Here is a 19804-nt window from a genome sequence, read left to right as displayed (position 1 = left end):
ATTTACATGGCTACTGCTGTTTTTATTTTTTATCCTTAAAAGTATTGGGTGTGTCATGAATAAGTGACAGCATGCCTCCGTAATGACCTGGTCACAGCTGTTACAATCAACCTGAAGTGCAACCAGAGAAGACAGACATTAGTCATTAGTGACTTCTTGCTCTATCTGTCTTTATCTTGTCAGGATGAAAAGGAAGCAGAGTGTTGAAAAGCATGCCAAGCAGCTCTTTTAAAGGCTCGGCACACTAAACTGATTTATTTATTTGTCTGACAGAGCAAGGCGAACCCAGTGAATGTCACTCCTCCAATCCAGGCTGTGGATCAGGACAGGAACATCCAGCCACCCTCTGATCGCCCAGGGATCCTCTACTCCATCCTCATTGGTAGGTTTCTGTATTGAGATCTTTGTTGTCAGAAAGGAGTGCCAACCACAACTTCCTTTTTTTAGCATGAACAGAAGGCAGTAGCAAGGCTGTTAATCCTACAGTGAGAGATTGCAGTACTGAAACAAATGCGATGCTGAATGCATTTTGATCAGTGGGGCCCAAAATGAGTCATTATTTTCACTAGCAAGCCCATCGATGAAGGCCTGGTATCTTATCGATCCCCCACTCTCCTTCTTTCTCCCTAGGCAAGCCTGCATTCTATGCCGAGTACTTCTCACTAAACAGTAGCACAGCCGAGCTCAGACTCCTGCAGCCTATCAGCCGTGAGCAGCACCAGCGGTTCGACTTGATAATCAAGGTAATAAGAATACCCTTGAAAAAACCCCCCCGAATGCTGTCATAATTTGTTCCCAGATATGTGCAGTACATCATGAGCTAATAAGCATGAGAGAAAAGAAAGAGAAAGCACATTGGGGTCTGCATGAGAGCAGAGTGTAGGACGGAGTAGTGTGGTGTATTTTTCCATCAAAAAGATGATACATGCCACCAGCTTTTTCACATAGAGAACTGGTGTGGTGTGTCTAATGTGCCAGTGAATCAGGAAACAGTTCACTCTAACTGGGAGCTCTGCCTGGAGCTCCTCATAGGATCAAAGCAAAGTAGTGAGGAGTGGAAAAGCATGCCAGACACCGCTTTTAAAGGCTTAACACGTAAAAACAACTAGATTGCTTTATTTCTCTTTTTCCAAGCGAGATATAAAGATAAGTCATGCCCCATGTTCTTGCTACAGTGTGAGATGGATGGATGGATGGATGGATGGGCAGATGCCTGCCTAGTCTTTGGGCTACAGAGGCATCCAATACAATAATTAGTTCAGGCAATGCAGCCCCAATTTGCTTGATCAGCACGTGAGATAAAATTTATTGCTTTGTTCTTTGTTGACTTCTTCAGAGTCCCAGCCAAATCTCATTTATCAAATTTCTGTTCTCAAGAATTGCTAGCCATATACATATGAACCAGAGCTGGCTCTTTCTGCACCCTACTCAATACATTTACCATGTGAACTAACTTGTGGACTCTCTCAGGTCCACATCCTCCCTCCTCTCTGTTGGTTTTCAGCACCAGATAAATAAGCTTGATAAGCTTGTGTGACAACACATTAGCCATGCATGAAAAACCTGACCCTCCCTTTTAACCCCTCGCTTTCCATTCTCAATGCTCTACTCTGATATACATTAATACTGTTTTGAATTTAAATATCATTAGCTTAATGCCATTATAAAGGACAGAAACAAAATGCTTGGAGGTATTTTAACAAAGTCGAAAAACAGTGAAATGGTTGTCAACCATAAAGCCTTGATAATCTCTTATACACAGTGCAAAGCTGTGGCCATTGACTTTTGTTTCACTCCAGTAGCTCTTTGGAAATGTTACATGTCATGTTTATCTTGGAGTTTACATACTGGACAATTGACACCCAGTTGGCAGTTCACCTTATAGTAGTCACACTATCCATATTAGCCTGAACTTATACAGCTAAAAGGTTTTTATTCTATCCACATTCACTGGATATGAGCAATCGCATGCTCTGATTGGCTACTCTACTACTTGGATATCAGCTCATAAAGCATGAGTAGAGAAAAACAAAATGACAGCGTGTGTTGCTGAACCAACCGAGGACGAAATAAAAAATTCTACTCTAAAAAACAAAAACACCCAAAATACAAAAAATAAATAAATAAAGAAAGAAAGCGACAAAATATGGAATGGAAGTATCTGATGGTAAGAACGTATCTTTTTTTATTTTTCAAGAATTATTATTATAGCATTTTTCACAAATTGCTACTGGCATTTTGCTGGTTTGTTTGCATTCTAAGTGGAAATTATTTTGTGAGACGTTTTGTAAAAAGTTTTTATTTATCGAACTTGCAAAAATAGATAGATAGATAGATAGATAGATAGATAGATAGATAGATAGATAGATAGATAGATAAAATGCTCTGTTTCTCAAAATCCAGTGAATGTGGATAGAATAAAAGTTATTCCACTCAATCTCATCATACATGGCTTATAGCTGACTCAGCGCTACACACCTCATCGGCTATTAGCTCATGTACAAGCTAATAACTGTTAAATAGACTCCTGAACATAAAGTCCCAATATCAACACTCTCGTGATAATCTAGTGGGTGCAGTATGGACCCTTTTCACGTGATGTCACGACAAACGCGGCCGCCATTTTGGACATGTACTACCAGTAGTTTACCACAGCCAACATTGAGGAACGGCAGCAAAGAAAGTTTTTACTTTCAGCAAGACTTCCATCATGCCACTATATTGTTGTGCACCTGGATGTAGTAACCATCAACAAACAAGGCAAGGTTTATCATTTTATCGGATCCCGACGGAGAAGATGGATAGCGGCCATTAACAGGAAAAATTGGCAGCCCTCGGCATACCAATGCTTGTGTAGTGACCACTTTGTTGGAGGTAAGACGAATAAAATTAGCCAGAAAAGGCATTACATTGCTGTTAACATTCTATGGCGGCAAGTGTGTAACCAAATAGGTTAAAATAACCCATTGTAACCTCTTTGTTCTTCTGTAGTAGCTATTGTTGACTAGCTAATGTCAACAACATAGTAGCTAGTATGTTACTGTAGCAATGTTTACGTTCAGTCATTTGGATGACTGTTAAAACCTTTCAGTCTCAAGTTTTTCCTTTACTGTATTTACTAGTTTACTGTAATTATGATCCGGCAGCTATTTACACTGGATCCAGTGTAAATAGCTGCCGGAGCCAACGTCTGAGGTTCCGGAGCGCGCTCCGGCTTGCTCCCCCTCAAATTAAGCAGCGCGCTCCGGCTTGCTCCCGGAGTGCTCCGGCCGAGGTTCCGGAGCGTGCTCTGGCTTGCTCCCCCTCAAATTAAGCAGCGCGCTCCGGAAGCCAGAGCGCGCTGCTTAATTTGAGGGGGAGCAAGCCGGAGCGCGCTGCTTAATTTGAGGGGGAGCAAGCCGGAGCGTACGTCAGTGAACAATCCTGGTGGAAGCAGGTAAACGTCGTTCTCTAAGCCTGCTAACCTCAATTTTTGCAAATACCTCTCCCTCTGCTCGCCCTGTAAATGCCCTACGTCGCTGGATAGTGAAGGTGTTTTCTGCATCTCGCTCCTTTTTCTTTTATTTTTTTCGTTTCTCGCCTTCCTCGCATTCAAACTGATTCGAGCCGAAGTCCACTACATGTCCAAAATGGTGGTCGCGTTTACGAAGGTCACGTGACTGAAAAGGGTCTATACTTAATATACTGCCTCTTCTGGAACTACATCTAGTGTTTTGTCAGAATAGGAGTTACACCTTATATTACCACTGTCAGAAGTGGTTCTGATGGAGAAACTGCCTGTCAGGAGCTCAAAAGCCTCACTGCTGAGTCATCGATACATCCTGGCATTGAAACACCTTCACATGTAGCGCTGCATTTTTCTGTCTAACTGAGATTGAACCTGATTGCTGTAGCCGTGTTCTCAAATACAGCCCATAGTACCAGTTTTTCTCCTTGACTTATTTCTTAGCTTATTGAAATCCCTAGATGGGCTTCACATTATCTCAGATTATCTCAGTATAGTGCACATGTTACATCCAGAATGCTGATGGACCTTTATTCTGAATAAAGATGAAATGGTATGAAACTTTAATACCACAACTGCAGTGACCAAAATTGTCACGGTTATCAGTATTATCGTGGTGGTGTTAAAATGTGCTGGAAATGTGTAAAAAGTACTGATACGCAAACTGAAATCATTTCACTAAGTTTTTTTTCTTTGGAAAGTGCAACTAAAATGAGCAGAAATATGCAAGCTTTTTCCCCCCCTAAACATTAAAATAACAACATTAGGGCTGCTACTAATGACTATATTCCTATCGATTAATCTATCGTCTATTTTACTCATTAGTCGATGAATCTAAATGATTCATTTTGATTTTTGATGAAAGAAAATCAAATTGACCATTTCATTTCATTTTAAGCCTATTTTATTGTTACAGAATAACAAACACATCATAATTAACATCTAATAAGATGTAATAATGAAGACATATTCCTGATGTGCCTTTAATTTACACTTTTAATTATACTGAGCACAATTATTCAAATGTTATCTACTGTATTTATAACATTCCGTACACAAAGAAATATTCTGAAAATAATGGCAGAAATAAAATAATTAAACAAGGTAAATGCCACAGTAAGCCCAGCGTGCATGAACACACATTGGCACCATCAATCAATGTAGAATAAGCCTCAGTTCTCGTCTAAGGGTCTGTCTCAGAAACTGGGCACTGTGGGGGTACCCCACTAAATATACTCACAGTCAATAAACTATACGGTTTTGAATGGTGATGTTGGTTTTAATTTTAATTAAAATGATGAAAGAAATAATACAGATAAAACTAAATCTTTGATGTGAATACTCTTTTCAGAATTTGGCAAAAATTCTGCAAATTTGTGGAAAAATGGCGGCTTGATCTGGGACATGATAAATGGTTGACTACATCGCATTCCCTTAAAAAGGTTGTAGTCCACTGAAAAGTCTACAGTTATCACTAATTGTATTTTAAGTTGTAACTTTATACACCAAGTGGTGTAGCCAGGATTTTTTACATGGGGTGGCCAAAGGGGGGCCAAGGATATACAGGGGGTGGCCATGCTGTGACTAAATGGGGGGGGGGGGGGGGGGGTGCAGGGGTCCTCCCCTGGGAAATTTTGAATTAGCTAGATTTGATTTCCTGTATTCTGATGTATCTGGTGGCATATCTGGTGCCTAACTCATGAACAAAACCCATGTGAGCCAAGAGGTCAGAAATTAATGTATTAATTTATTTATGTAACATAAAGCATCTGCAAAACAAAGAAACCATCCAACTTGTTTACTCTAGTTAAGCATCAGGATTTTAACGATCACTACTAAAACGCAAAAGTAAAAACTAAAAGATCACCTGTCCCAGGCACCTGGGAAGTAGTAAGCATATTAGTCAGGCTTGAATAAAGAGTGCTTTGCTCAGGAAAAGGAAAATACTTGTATACTTAACTCATACATACAGCATATGTAAACACTTACAACATGTTGTGATATTGTCCATTGTAAGTACTGTACAAACTAAATGTGTTGAGTTACAAAATGTGTTTGTGTGCGCGTGCGTGTGAGTGAGTGAAAGTGTTACACTGATGTAACACATGACATAGATGAGGTGTAGTGCATGAGTGGTGTGTGTGTGAGAGAGAGAGAGAGGGGGAAAGTATGTGCACTGCATGTAGATATAGATGAGCTGTAGTATATGAATAGTGTGTGTGTGTGTGTGTGTGTGTGTGTGTGTGTGTGTGTGAAGATATGTTCCATGTAAATACAAAAATGAAGTGCATAAGTTGTGTGTGTGAGAGAGAGAGTGTATGTTCAGAATGCATGAGTGTTGTGTGTGTTATATGTGAATATAGAAATGTAGTGCATGGATGGTGTGTGGGTGAGTGTGTGTTCAGAGTGCACGAGTGTTGTGTATACCAGTGAGTGTGTTACATGTAAACGTAGTGCATCATGCATGAGTGGTGTGTGTGTGTGTGTGTGTGTGTGTGTAAGAGAGGGTGTGTGTTGAGAGTGCATGAGTTGTATCTTATAGTGAGTGAGAGAAAGACAGTGTGTGTTAAGAGAGCGAAGTATTATGTTCATATATGAGAGCGAGAGAGAGAGTGTTAAGACAGTGCATGAGTGTTACGTACATTTAAATATAAAAATTTAGTGCATGAGTTGTGTCTGTGCTGAGAGTGTATGAATGTTACATGTAAATATAGAAATGTAGTGCACAAATTGTGTGTGTGAGAGTGAGATAGACAGTGTGTTAAGAGAGCGCATAAGTGTTGTATGAGTGAGTGTGTTACATGTAAATATAGAAATGTGGTGCATGAGAGGGGTAGGGGGAGAGAGTGTGTGTTGAGAGAATGCATGAGTGTTGTGTATGTATGAGTGTGACAATTATTAATCAATGTGTACTCCCACCAGTAACACACAACATCTCTATATTTTCATGTAACAGACAAACATTAACTTTAAAAGTTGTATTCTGCGGTTAAAGTGAGCAAAGTGATTCACAGACAGCTAACTTGCCGACGTAATTTTCTCTTTTGAGTCGTACAATCGAAAACCACCGATGTTTTGCTTTCTATCTATCTAGTATCTATCTATGTGTGCACACAGCACAAATCCCACTGTAGCTGGATATCTACAAAGACGCATATTTATCTATACGGTTGCATTTACATGTAAATGAAGGTGTCAGTCACTGAAAACGGATACTTTCGAAAACCCCGGGCAAAGTGGAGATTTCTGGAAACTCGGGAGATTTCTGGAAACTCTGAATTGTCTGAGGACAGAATTGTAACTGTATGTCTACAAAGTGAGAAAACTTGAAGAGAGTAAAAGAGATGAATAACTTACATCCCAAATTTATCGCACGTTCACGTAGTTCGTAGGTTGTTGCGACTAGAGCATGACTATCTGATACTACCTGCTGCTTGAACGCGCGAAATGTTTGTGCTACAGTAATATGCATCACCGCAGAAACCAAGTAGGCGGAACAAAAATCCAGTGGGTGGAACTAACATTTCGTGGGACATATCGGTTTTATAAATTTTATTGTCCGGCCCTGGGGTGGCCAGGGTGGGGCCAAGGTGTGCCCTAGGGTGGCCACGCTCCCCCGGCCACCCCTTAGCTCCGCCCCATATACACCTAAGGATTGGTGCGCTCACAGAATAATCATAACCATAATAAAACATCATGCAAAATATTTGATCACCGTTGTAACTCCATTTTCCGTATACCCAAAACCAATGCGATCGTGTGTTTTGATCTAAACGGAAAGCCTCAGGGTCAAGGTCACTACCTCACCAAAAGTGGTAACTTAAAAATCACTACACCATATAAAAATTTAGTTATAAATCTGCGATTTTGTTTTTTAAAACGAAAGCTGAAAGTTAGGTATAGAATATGTTTCTTACAGAATATGTTACGATGGTAGCTGGTCTTGTATGAATTTCTGAGCTATAAAATGAGTTGTGGTCTATTTTTTACCGTAGCATGTTATTTGTGTGCGGGGAAGGACACACATTAACAATTTGCATGTGTAGAATGGAATTTTCCACTCCAACAGTTAGAAGTTAATCGTGCTTCCATTTGCGGTCTTTCTGTTATGCGGGTGATCTGTTCAGACGTTATCACTGAAAAGGTGAGTTTTGACAGTTTTATTTTGTTTTAGTCTTGCAGTATAAGGCAGTAGAATGTTTCTTTTTCATCTTACTTTCATATTTCATAGTGTTTGCATATTTTTGGCCAATATTTTGCAACCATGGTCAATTTAGATCGAACTTTTGATAGAATCTACGGCCAGTCATTTTGCCCCGCCCCTGCCTCGCGCTCCGTCCGGTGCGGTAGTGATGTCCCAATGCTCGCACGCCACAGCAGAGACCTGTGCGACCTTCAGCCAGTACAGTCGTTGTTCTTTTACCACCGCCGTTATTCTCATCTTTCCGGTGTGTTCTTGATTTTTCCATTGTGTCCTATTGTCCTATTTCGCCATATCAAATACCCAGAATGTATCATATTATTCATATTTAAGTGAATAATCAATTCAGTCATCATAACTTGGCATTTTTAACCCAAGCAACCAAAAAAAAGGAAATTTATTCAATATTTTCACTCATCTGTGAAGGAGGGGCTTTAATTCTTCATGATGTAGTTATTTTATATGTAAATCAATTTTACAAAAGCATTTGAATTGTAATTAAAAAAAAATGTCCCACAGTGGAGGCCAGATAAAGCAAGATAGTATCTTTTATTCTTATTAAACATGACAAAAGAAACATTGAGTGTTAGGTAAATGCAAAAAAAAATAGTAAAATTAGAAAATTTATTTTTTGACCATAATGTCCCAAATGAGAGACCAGTTTCTGAGACGGACCCCTAAACATTTTTTCAAACACTTATTCAATGGAAATTCAAAGGTAGCAGCGAGGCTTTATGGCTTTAATAATGAGTGTATTTAGCAGCTACAAGGACAAATTATATTAAAAAGTTTTCGCTATTACAGTATTGATAATTTAAGAAACATGAATAGACAACACTTATAGTGGTTTTGCCTTTTCTTGTACACTCGTGTATGGTATTAATGCTGCTATAATTTTGAAGTTCTCCCATACATTCAAAGCCTTGAGTCTTTGGAAACTTTTACACTGAATCTCTTTTGCAACCGAGTCGGACTCCAGCCACAATGATTTTTTTCAAACTGTAGTTGTTGACTGGAGCCAGCCAATGACTAGAACCAAAAACATGCCATTAAAAACCTGTGCACATATGTGTACATGATACAAGTGCACAAAACAGGTGCGAGGATGGTTTTCCATTCACAGTTCACTCATGCGTGGGTTTGAAAAGTGGAGACTCGTTTAAATGCCATACAAAAACAACAAATGTCTTGCATGCAACATTTACGTACTGATATTGGGAGACTGTTGCTCACTTTGGTTGATGCTGGACAGGAATTACTGTAAGCTTTTAATCAACCATGGTTTTAATGAGAATTAAAATTTGAAACTGTAATCCTAACCATTGGGAATTTTACTGTGAAACCGGTAACCGTTTCATCCCTAATACTGAAATACTAAGTAAAACTGAGCAAATGGCAAACTACGACTGGACGTTGTTCAGAACTTTAGGATGGCATTAAGATGTCAGTGTACACAGACCCAGAGTACGTATAGTATGTATGTTAATTAAGTTAATGTTTAGACAGAGAATTCAGAGTTGGGTTGCACACATTGCAGAGGGAATTGAGCAATTTTTGGTTTTCCCATTGTAATGAATGACAAAGGGAATTTACAGTACATCTGTGCAATGTCATATTTATACCTCAGGGAAACAGCTGATAAAGGCAAAATAGTTCCTGGACACTGAAATAAAGTGAAAAATAACAATCAAATATACCATGCACTGAGAGGTACCGGTTGAAATTATGGATTCTCTGAGCTGACTGGCATAGGACTACTTTCTGAAGGGCTGCGCTCTCAGAAAGTAGCACTATGCCAGTCACCTCAGAGAATCCATAATTTCCAGTGCCTCTCAGTGCATGGTATATTTGATTTATATCCCTCATAAAAAAAAAAAAAATTCCAAACTAAAACTCACTGGAGGCAGCCATGTTTGTTGTTTATGTCGTAGTGACCTTCGACCTGCGCATATGCAAAGTACCGTGCTATTGCCTGCCTTGCTCGGCATGATCGTGATATGTAGATCTACACACACAGAAATGCTCGCAGAGCCACAGCTGTGACTTGAGTCGGCCATATAGCTTGAAATTGAGACGTCAGTTCGTGGTCTATCCAGAATACACCATGACTGACTCACACCATATACATTTTTTTTTGGTTTAAAAAAAATGGTGGAACTATTTTATGTTATGTGAGCCATCCTTGGCCAATCCCTGCACTGGAATTTTTTTGATCAGGGATATTTATCAGTTATTCCACAAAATCAAGTCGTACATGAGCTGATAGCCGAAGAGGCGTGTAGCGCCAAGCTGGCTATAAGCCATGTACGATGAGATTGAGTGGAATAATAGTTTTATTATATCCATATTCACTGAATTTTGAGAAACACAGCATTTTATTTTTACTTTTTGCAAAAATCAATAAATAAAAACTTTGTACAAAATGTCAGACAAAATAATTTCCGGTGAGAATGTAAACAAACTGGATGGCACGGTGGTGTAGTGGTTATCACTGTCGCCTCACAGCAAGAAGGTTCTGGGTTTGAGCCCAGTGGCTGACGGGGGCCGTTCTGTGTGGAGTTTGCATGTTCTTCCTGTGTCTGTGTGGGTTTCCTCCGGGTGATCCGGTTTCCCCCACTGTCCAAATACATGCAGGTTATGTTAACTGGTGACTCTAAATTGACTGTAGGTGTGAATGTGAGTGTGAATGGTTGTTTGTCTCTATGTGTCAGCCCTGTGATGATTTGGTGATTTTTCCAGGGTGTACCCTCACCTCTCACCCATAGTCAGCTGGGATAGGCTTCAGCTTACCCGTGACCCTGCATGGGACAAGCAGTTACGGATAATGGATGGATGTAAACAAACTGGCAAAATGACAGTAGCAATTTGTGGAAAATGCTCTAATCACCACTCTTGGAAAAAAAATATGTTCTTACCATCAAATACTTTTATTCCATATTTTACTGCTTTTTTGTATTTTTGGGGGTTTTGTGTTCGAGTAGAGTTTTTATTTCGTTATCGGTTGGTTCAGCAACACGGTCCGCCATTTTATTTTTTTCTACTCATGGTATATGAGGTGATAGCCTAGTAGTAGAGTCACCAATCAAAGCGTGTGATTGCTTATATCCAGTGAATGTGGATAGAGTAAATTACAGTATAAGCTTTTCCAGAATGACAATTTGTTTGCATTAATTTAATTATTGAATAAATAAATTACTAAAATATTATTAATAAATAAATTATTAATAAAGGATTATACAAGAATATTTTCATAAAACATATTTTAGAGTGTGAATAATTACAGTGGTGCTTGAAAGTTTGTGAACCCTTTAGAATTTTCTATATTTCTGCATGAATATGACCTAAAACATCATCAGATTTTCACACAAGTCCTAAAAGTAGATAAAGAGAACCCAGTTAAATAAATGAGACAAAAATATTATACTTGGTCATTTATTTATTGAGGAAAATGATCCAATATTACATATCTGTGAGTGGCAAAAGTATGTGAACCTCTAGGATTAGCAGTTAATTTGAAGGTGAACTTAGAGTAAGGCGTTTTCAATCAATGGGATGACAATCAGGTGTGAGTGGGCACCCTGTTTTATTTAAAGAACAGGGATCTACCGAAATCTGATCTTCACAACACGTTTGTGGACGTGTATCATGGCACGAACAAAGGAGATTTCTGAGGACCTCAGAAAAATCGTTGTTGATGCTCATCAGGCTGGAAAAGGTTACAAAACCATCTCTAAAGAGTTTGGACTCCACCAATCCACAGTCAGACAGATTGTGTACAAATGGAGGAAATTCAAGGCCATTGTTACCCTACCCAGGAGTGGTCGACCAACAAAGATCACTCCAAGAGTAAAGTGTGTAATAGTTGGTGAGGTCACAAAGGACCCAAGGGTAACTTCTAAGCAACTGAAGGCCTCTCTCACATTGGCTAATGTTAATGTTCATGTGTCCACCATCAGAAGAACACTGAACAGCAATGGTGTGCATGGCAGGGTTGCAAGGAGAAAGCCACTGCTCTCCAAAAAGAACATTGCTGCTGGTCTGCAGTTTGGTAAAGATCACGTGGACAAGCCAGAAGGCTATTGTAAAAATGTTTTGTGGATGGATGAGACCAAAATAGTGTCAATGAAAAGCATTAAGTTTGGAGAAAGGAAAACACTGCATTTCAGCATAAGAACCTTATTCCATCTGTGAAACATGGTGGTGGTAGTATCATGGTTTGGGCCTGTTTTGCTGAATCTGGGCCAGGACGGCTTGCCATCATTGATGGAACAATGAATTCTGAATTATACCAGTGAATTCTAAAGGAAAATGTCAGGACATCTGTCCATGAACTGAATCTCAGGAGAAGGTGGGTCATGCAGCAAGACAACGATCCTAAGCACACAAGTCATTCTACCAAAGAATGGTTAAAGAAGAATAAAGTTAATGTTTTAGAATGGCCAAGTCAAAGTCCTGACCTTAATCCAATTGAAATGTTGTGGAAGGACCTGAAGTGAGCAGTTCATGTGAGGAAACCCACCAACATACCAAAGTTGAAGCTGTTCTGTATGGATTAATGGGCTAAATTTCCTCCAGGCCAGCATGCAGGACTGATCAACAGTTACCGGAAACGTTTAGTTGCAGTTATTGCTGCACAAGGGGGTCACACCAGAACTGAAAGCAAAGGTTCACATACTTTTGCGACTCACAGATATGTAATATTGGATCATTTTCCTCAATAAATAAATGACCAAGTATAATATTTTCTCTCGTTTAACTGGGTTCTCTTTATCTACTTTCAGGACTTGTGTGAAAATCTGATGATGTTTTAGGTCATATTTATGCAGAAATATAGAAAATTCTAAAGGCTTCACAGACTTTCAAGCACCACTGTATTGAAGGCACTATACATAAAAATAAGAATGTGGTTTAAAAAAATGGCACAGTTACATGTCAGCAGTTGGCATTCATGTAAAGCACTTTATTAACTACACGTCCTCCAATTAGTGAAGTTTATCTTACTGTCTAACACATTACAGTGTCAGCTGCAGCTGTTTGGTAGCTTGTCTCATTGTGTTTTTACAAACCTCATCTTCACTACCAACCTGTGAGAGACTCCTTAATTATATTTTACATACAGTGATATACAGAGATATGTGTCAGTCTCATTATAATGTGAGCCTGTTCATCTTAATTACTGTGGTTTCTGTATTTCTTCCATCACAGAAACTTCTCTAAACTTGTACAAGTTACAACTGAAGTTAACAGAGAGTAATTATCTAATTAGCATGAAGACTTTCAGTAATAAGGATCCCTTTTGTGTATTGGGTTGATGAAGTGTAAGGATTTAAACACAGCATATGATTGTAAAAGACGGAAACTTAATTAATGCACATCACCACCTCTGGCATTTCTAATTACTCAATGAATCTTTGTGTAAATAGTTTCTGGAGCTCTGTGTTAATTTGAGAGAACAAGATTCTATCTACAGACCGATCTCTTTGGATTTTGCTTTCAGGCAGAGCAAGACAACGGACATCCACTCCCAGCCTTCGCCAATCTCCATATCGAGGTACTGGATGAAAATGACCAGGCACCGTATTTCCAGGCAAACACATACCAAGGCTTCATCCTTGAATCCGCTCCAGTTGGCACTACAATCTCCAGCAGTGCCAGTCTCTCCTCCCCACTTACCATCATTGCTCTGGATAATGACACTGATGAGGTGAGGAGAATAACTCCAATGTAAGGCGAGTGATTCCTCCAGAAGACAATAGTTGATTACATAAAATGTGTTTAAAACAATAATTTTATTTCATAAAAAGGCTTGGTGTCATCACCTTGCCAAACTGACATGCCTGAAAGTCTAACACACTCTTCTCACATAATCCTAGACTTTGTAAATAATTGAAAGCCGTCTCAGTTTGTGTCATATTTAATGGCTCCTTCTTGAAGCTCATACCTAGCCAACTGCCTGTAGCTATTAATGTACGTGCTACTAGCGTATGAGTAAAGCTGTCAAGTCCTTAGCTGTCTTCTCTTGATCTCTCTTTTTTGGCTCTGCTCTCCATTTTTCAGGCATTTAATTTGCTTAATGCTCAAAATTATTGCCGCTTTGTGCCTAGTTTTATTGTTTTTAGATTACATTTTTGAGCCTGCCAGCAAAGCCTTTGAAATATCTCACTGAAAATGTGGTGAATCTCGAGGACTGCTTGCAGCTGAAAGGACTAACATCTAATGGGGAACTGTAAACAAAGTGTACTGGCTGAAATGGTGAACAAATAATTTCCTCCCATTGCATTGTAGTTTTTATGTTCTGCCTTCCTTGCCATTTTCTGAGCATAAAGACGTGACGTCTACTTGTGTTTAATTTTTGAGCGAGAGCTCGGATGAACACACTTGATCTGACCATGAGCATATCTTCTGGGGATCTTATCTGTGGAGGGCAGTGTGCGCAAGAAAGCGAATTCATGTAAGGTTAATGACTAGTGATGTGTGAATAAACCACAGCCACCATGGTCATTTTCCCCTCAAGTTTTTATGGCTGTTTGCTGCTAGATCAAATCCATTTACAACTAAGGCCACAGAATCATTATCTCCACTGCTGAGAGAAGCAAAACAGCTCACATAATGGAAGTTGCCATAAACATAAAAACTGCGCAGTGCAGATTTATTTCGCTCAGTCCAAGTTACAATATTGATATAACTATAGAGTTTTATTACACCATTTGTAGACTAAATAGTCAGTCATCTAACGATGCACAAAGTTTTACCATAATCCCCCACCTCTGAAAACATTTAAAGTGTGAATCTTGGAAGTGCTAGAAATAGGTGTCTCAATCATTTTAAAAATACTTCTGTGCTAGTGAAGTCTCTTGATGGCAAGAAGAATAAAGGGTCTTGCATCACCTTAACCCTTGAAGAGAAGTCCAAAAGTTCAGTTCGTACAGTATTTACACAGGGAAAATAACTTGTATTCAGAGACTGCTTATGCTTGAGAGTTGAAAAATAATAAGTGACAGTTTGTTTGCATTTCTTTCAAAATATTTCTTAGATATGATCATTTTTATGGAGGGGTGCCAATAGTTCTGTAGGACACTTTATATCATAAGCATGCAGTAATAAACAGTTGGCAGAACTTCATTAGCAACATCTCCTAATTAGTGAGGTTCATAATGATGTCGAAGACATTTTTACATTCTTGTTCAATTCAGAATTGTGGAGGAAAAATTAATAAATAGACACCTTGAGACGAGAAGAAAGCAGACAGAAATCTGACTTTATTATACTTTCACGAAAGCAGGCTTCTAAGCAGTGAATACCAGCATTTCACCCAGGAAAGAAGCCCTTCCTGTTTACATGCGCACACTTTTAATACAGTCTCGGCATGCCACGTGTTTTCCTTCTTCCCTTCATGGATGGTGGTCAGAGCATTTTGCTCTGCGGTTGTTGTCCTGGAGCTGCTTCTCTGGGTGTGTGCCATTAATAACAACACTATCTCTCCACACACACATACTTATAATGACATTCCTTACCTTATATAGACGGTGTTTTCCTAAAACTCGCTTCTCTAAAAATCAGTACTTTGCAAATTTCCTCTACACATTCCCCCTTTTATCGTCCAGCCATTATCTGTAGCCACTTATCCTGTACAGTACAGGGTTGCAGGCAAGCTGGGGCCTATCCCAGCTGACTATGGGCGAGAGGCGGGGTACACCCTGGACAAGTCGCCAGGTCATCGCAGGGCTGACACGTAGAGACAAACAACCATTCACACTCACACCTACGGTCAGTTTAGAGCCACCAGTTAACCTAACCTGCATGTCTTTGGACTGTGGGGAAAACCGGAGCACCCGGAGGAAACCCATGCAGACATGGAGGGAGAACATGCAAACTCCACACAGAAAGGCCACTGGGCTTGAACCCAGGAGCTTCTTACTGTGAGGCGACAGTGCTAACCACTCCACCACCTTGCCACCCCCTTTTATCAATTGTTTGATAATTATAATACAGCAAAAGTCTTTCCCTAATACATTTTTCTGTCCCTGTCTTTCCTATGCAGGCTTTCAAACAGGCACTTCATTAACAGGGGAAATGGAAATGATTATACTGCTGTTTTTGCGAGACATATACATCTCTACATAAATGGCAGATTAACAGTTAGAAAAATATGCAGATTACATTATACAAATCAAACATGACTGTCATACTATTGTTTAGCCAGCAACAACCATAAGCAAGAATGAACAGTTTCTCATTTTATCTATAGTTCATACTCGTTCACAGTCGAGAAATGGGGATTATAATTCTCGTATGGGCTCTGAGACCAGTTTGAAAATTCGTCTGAGTCCATTCTCACCATCTGGTGTCTTTCCATGACAGTATGCACTATCTTCGTCATCATACCTCTCAAGCATTGTAGGACGCATGGTCCAACCATGGAGCAACACACATATCACCGGTGTGAGTATGGTTATTAACCAGTGTACCCATCCGTTACTCCATTGAAGAAGCCAGGAGAACCACTCGTTGACAGGTGGTGTTCTGAAATTATTCATATCCCATCACTTTTTGGTGCATTACGGCCTGAGTATAACGTATTTTTTTTTAATCGTGAAATGAATAGAGGAATCTGTTCATGCCTTCATTCATTCATTTACTTTTTCATTCATTCTGTTGCAATGGTGTATTCTCTGTAGACCCTCTGTTCATGGAATAGTCTCCAGATTCACTGTGAAAAGGACGAAGTGGTTACTGAAGATGAATGAATGAATGAATGATGTAAACAGGTTTTAATATTTTTTATAAATTCACTGAAAAAAAGAACAGAAATATCACTTTTACACAAATATTAAAACCCAAAACTCTGTTGAAGCACCCTTGGCAGTACTTCCAGCTCTTCTTGAGTATGATACCACCAGCTTGGCACATCTGGATATGGACATGTGGATGTTCTCCAACTCCCTGCTGTTGACCCTCTCTTGCTCTGTGAGTTTGGATGGGAAGCATCACTGCACTGCTATTTAAAGCTCTCCCCAAAGATTCAGTCGGGTTCAGTTGGGCTCCAGCTGCCACCCTCACTTCAAAGCTGCAAAAATGTTTGATACAGTCATGTCTTGGAGCTGTACAGACAATTCTGTTTACCCCTTGGCTTAATTTTTGCTCTTGACTCAGGTTGAAGAAACATCCACTGAAATAGGCATACCTGAACTTTCATTGATTTTTCTTTATGGAGTATTTTTCAGAGAATACTGAAAAAAAAAGTTATTTTTTGGCCTCGACAAAACGAGGGAAAATCAAGAAACCTGACTTTTTTATTTTACATTTTTCCCCCTCAGGCTGCTTTGTTTGTTTTGTGTCATATACAGAATTGGACACTTAAGTCCAAAATGTGTCAGTATGTCAGTTAGGAGGATAGGATAAGTTACTCATATTCAGAGAGAGGTTAAACAGGAGCTTGAGTTTGAACTTGATTGATTTTCTGGTTGTCCCATTTCGATGATGCAAATCACTTGTGTGTAGTTTATGCCTCTGTTGTTGCTATATTTTTTTCTGAAGTTGAGGTCACTGAGACAGTGTTTATTAATAACATTTAGACGACCACATTTAAACACAAGTACTTGGCTTTAAACCTGGAAAAAATGGGGGGATAGAAGATGCTGACTAAAGAAGCAGAGAGTGCTTTTTTGTTTTGCTTCCATTAGGTTTTCTTCACTCGCAAATGCAAAACAAAAGCAAGAGAATTGAAATATGAACAAAGAACTATTGTATGATTTTATGAATGCCAGCTTCTCAATCATTGAAATAAAAATTTAATAGGAGTTTGGCTTCCAACATGCCAACAATATGGCCTACACCCTCATTATATAACAGCTTATAAAATAGCACTTGATCCAGCACATACTATTATTTTAATCAACAGTTATTTATGCCCGCTTTATGAATGCCACAAGACACTAAATCAAAGTCATGAAATTGTAATGTGTGAGTGAATTGTACGCAAGTTGTAGAATGTGTCCATGGTTTGAAGGATAAGCTGACCAAACATTCACCTGCTACACTTGTAGATCACATTTAGTGTTGTTCATAAATCTGTCCATGAAAAGTTTAGTCCTTGAGGAAAGCAACATCTCAGATTAAGATGTTTCAGCCTCCGAAGCCCTGTGTGTAAGAAAGAAAAACATGTTATTTTAATGTTTGTAAAGGGATGATCTGATTAATTAGTGTTATAGTTACACATTTATTTAATATCGGACTTGAATGAAATGTAATAGTTTTCAGGTGTATTTACAGCCAAAATGTACATTTCACATGGCGGTTACGTGAAACTGTCAGACAGTGGCATTGTGTTCCACTCAAGTTTATATTACACAATAAAAAAGTGGCTTAAGTGCATGGTCAGTATTGGGCAAGTCCATAGTTCTGAACACGAATGTGCATAATTTTGATGTGCGCTTAACTCAACTATGAATACCGCCCTTTAAGTTTTAATATCGTTTGTTCTGGTCTGTTTTATTTGTTCTTCAGTGGTTGTTTCTTGCTGTCCCATAAATTTTATTCTATATCCCACAGTGAATGAAGCCTCTATTCTCTGCCTTTGCTGTGTTTTTTCTCTTTTTGCTTTTTCCTCTCTCTCATTCTGAACTGTGACAGCGCTGGCATTGACTTTGATTGATGTTTCATACAGACCAAAGATCCCATGGTGCGAATCTCCCTGGACAACTACGAAAGCATCTTTGCGGTGTCACCCAGTGGGATTGCACGTTACCTGACACTCCTAAAGCCTGTGGACCGTGAAGAGCAGAAGAGTTACAGCTTCACAGTAAGAACTGTTACCTCCATCCTTTCTTTTCTAGACAAGAGTCCATTAGACATGATAGATATCAACAACTGAGCTCAGTTTGATAAAAAAAAAGAGATACAAACTACATGGAATCATTATTGTACTACATATTGATTTTCTCACTATCCTGTATTACAATGACAGAATGCAGTGCTACATTTTATGACCAGTGTTTTGTCCAAGAATAATTGACCAAGAGTCTATTGTGACTCATACAAAGGATGAACAATTTCCTGTCCCATCATTTATTCTTTGGCAAACGACACACATTTGCAATCAGAATGCTCTTTGCCAAGTTTCTTTGATTTTTATGTCTGTAAAGCCATACGTAAGTTAAAAAGAAGGAAGGAACTAGAGTTTGGGGATCGATTCTAGGCAACAGAGAAAGCAATCAGTGTAAGAGCTTTCGTTGAAAAATTAAATTGTGGAAAGAGATAAATAGTGCATCTGTAATGTAATGCAATACAGTTGCCACCCTTATTAAATGTTTCGGCAAGTCTGCCATTCAAGTGCCTTTCTACAAGAAGATTTAATGATGAAAAAAGTACAGTACTGTACAAAAGTCTTAGGCACATGTAAAGCAATGCTATAGACCAAAAACAGCTTAAAAATAATGAAATGAACTGTTTCTACATTAAAAAAATACTATAAACAGTAAGCAGTAAGGCATGATAAATGAAATAAAGTCAGTATTTGGTGTGAGACGATCCTTTATTTAAAAAATAAATAAATAAATAAATAAATAGTAGTCTCAGGCACAGTGAGTGCAGTTTTATGCGGAAATGAGCTGTACTGTACGTTTTACTGAGCATCTTGCAGAACCAGCCACAGTTCTTCTGGACACTTTGACTGTCACACTCGCTTCTTCATTTTGCACCAAAACCCAGTAGCCTTCATTATGTTTTCTTTTTTAATCTGAAAAGTGCTCTCTTATGCAACTTGCTGCTCAAATACAAACTTATTTTATTTTTCGGTAACATTCAATTTTGTGCTGGAAAACGAACGTTGGAACTCTAAAATGTTTTATGCACTGACTTGATGTAGAAGTCATAAAATAGAAATCTATAACAAAGTTTGCATGAAAAAAACAAAACAGGGTGCCAAAGACTTTTGCACAGTACTGTAGCTTCTGAGTTCGATGTTCTTGTCTTCTCATGCCACTGGCCACATGGATGGAATCCCGGCATAACCTATGGTTACTGTACGTTAATAACACAGACGACACTGAATGAAGGCATGTGTACTGCTTTTTTTTTTTTACTTTATTTTTTTTTAT

General features: G+C 38.9%; 1 protein-coding gene across 1 annotated transcript in view; it reads left to right on the top strand.

The window, feature by feature from the left end:
* The window catches only part of pcdh15b (protocadherin-related 15b), a 462078-nt gene that overhangs the window by 172457 nt on the left and 269817 nt on the right, over positions 1 to 19804 (top strand). The window contains 4 exon segments of the mRNA XM_060938905.1: positions 274 to 382; positions 631 to 743; positions 13204 to 13410; positions 18373 to 18507. Of these exon segments, the coding sequence (XP_060794888.1) occupies positions 274 to 382; positions 631 to 743; positions 13204 to 13410; positions 18373 to 18507 (564 nt within the window).

This window comes from Neoarius graeffei, chromosome 14, assembly GCF_027579695.1.
Source record: "Neoarius graeffei isolate fNeoGra1 chromosome 14, fNeoGra1.pri, whole genome shotgun sequence".
In the NCBI taxonomy this organism is placed as follows: domain Eukaryota; kingdom Metazoa; phylum Chordata; class Actinopteri; order Siluriformes; family Ariidae; genus Neoarius; species Neoarius graeffei.
This window is presented reverse-complemented; position numbering and strand designations above follow the sequence as displayed.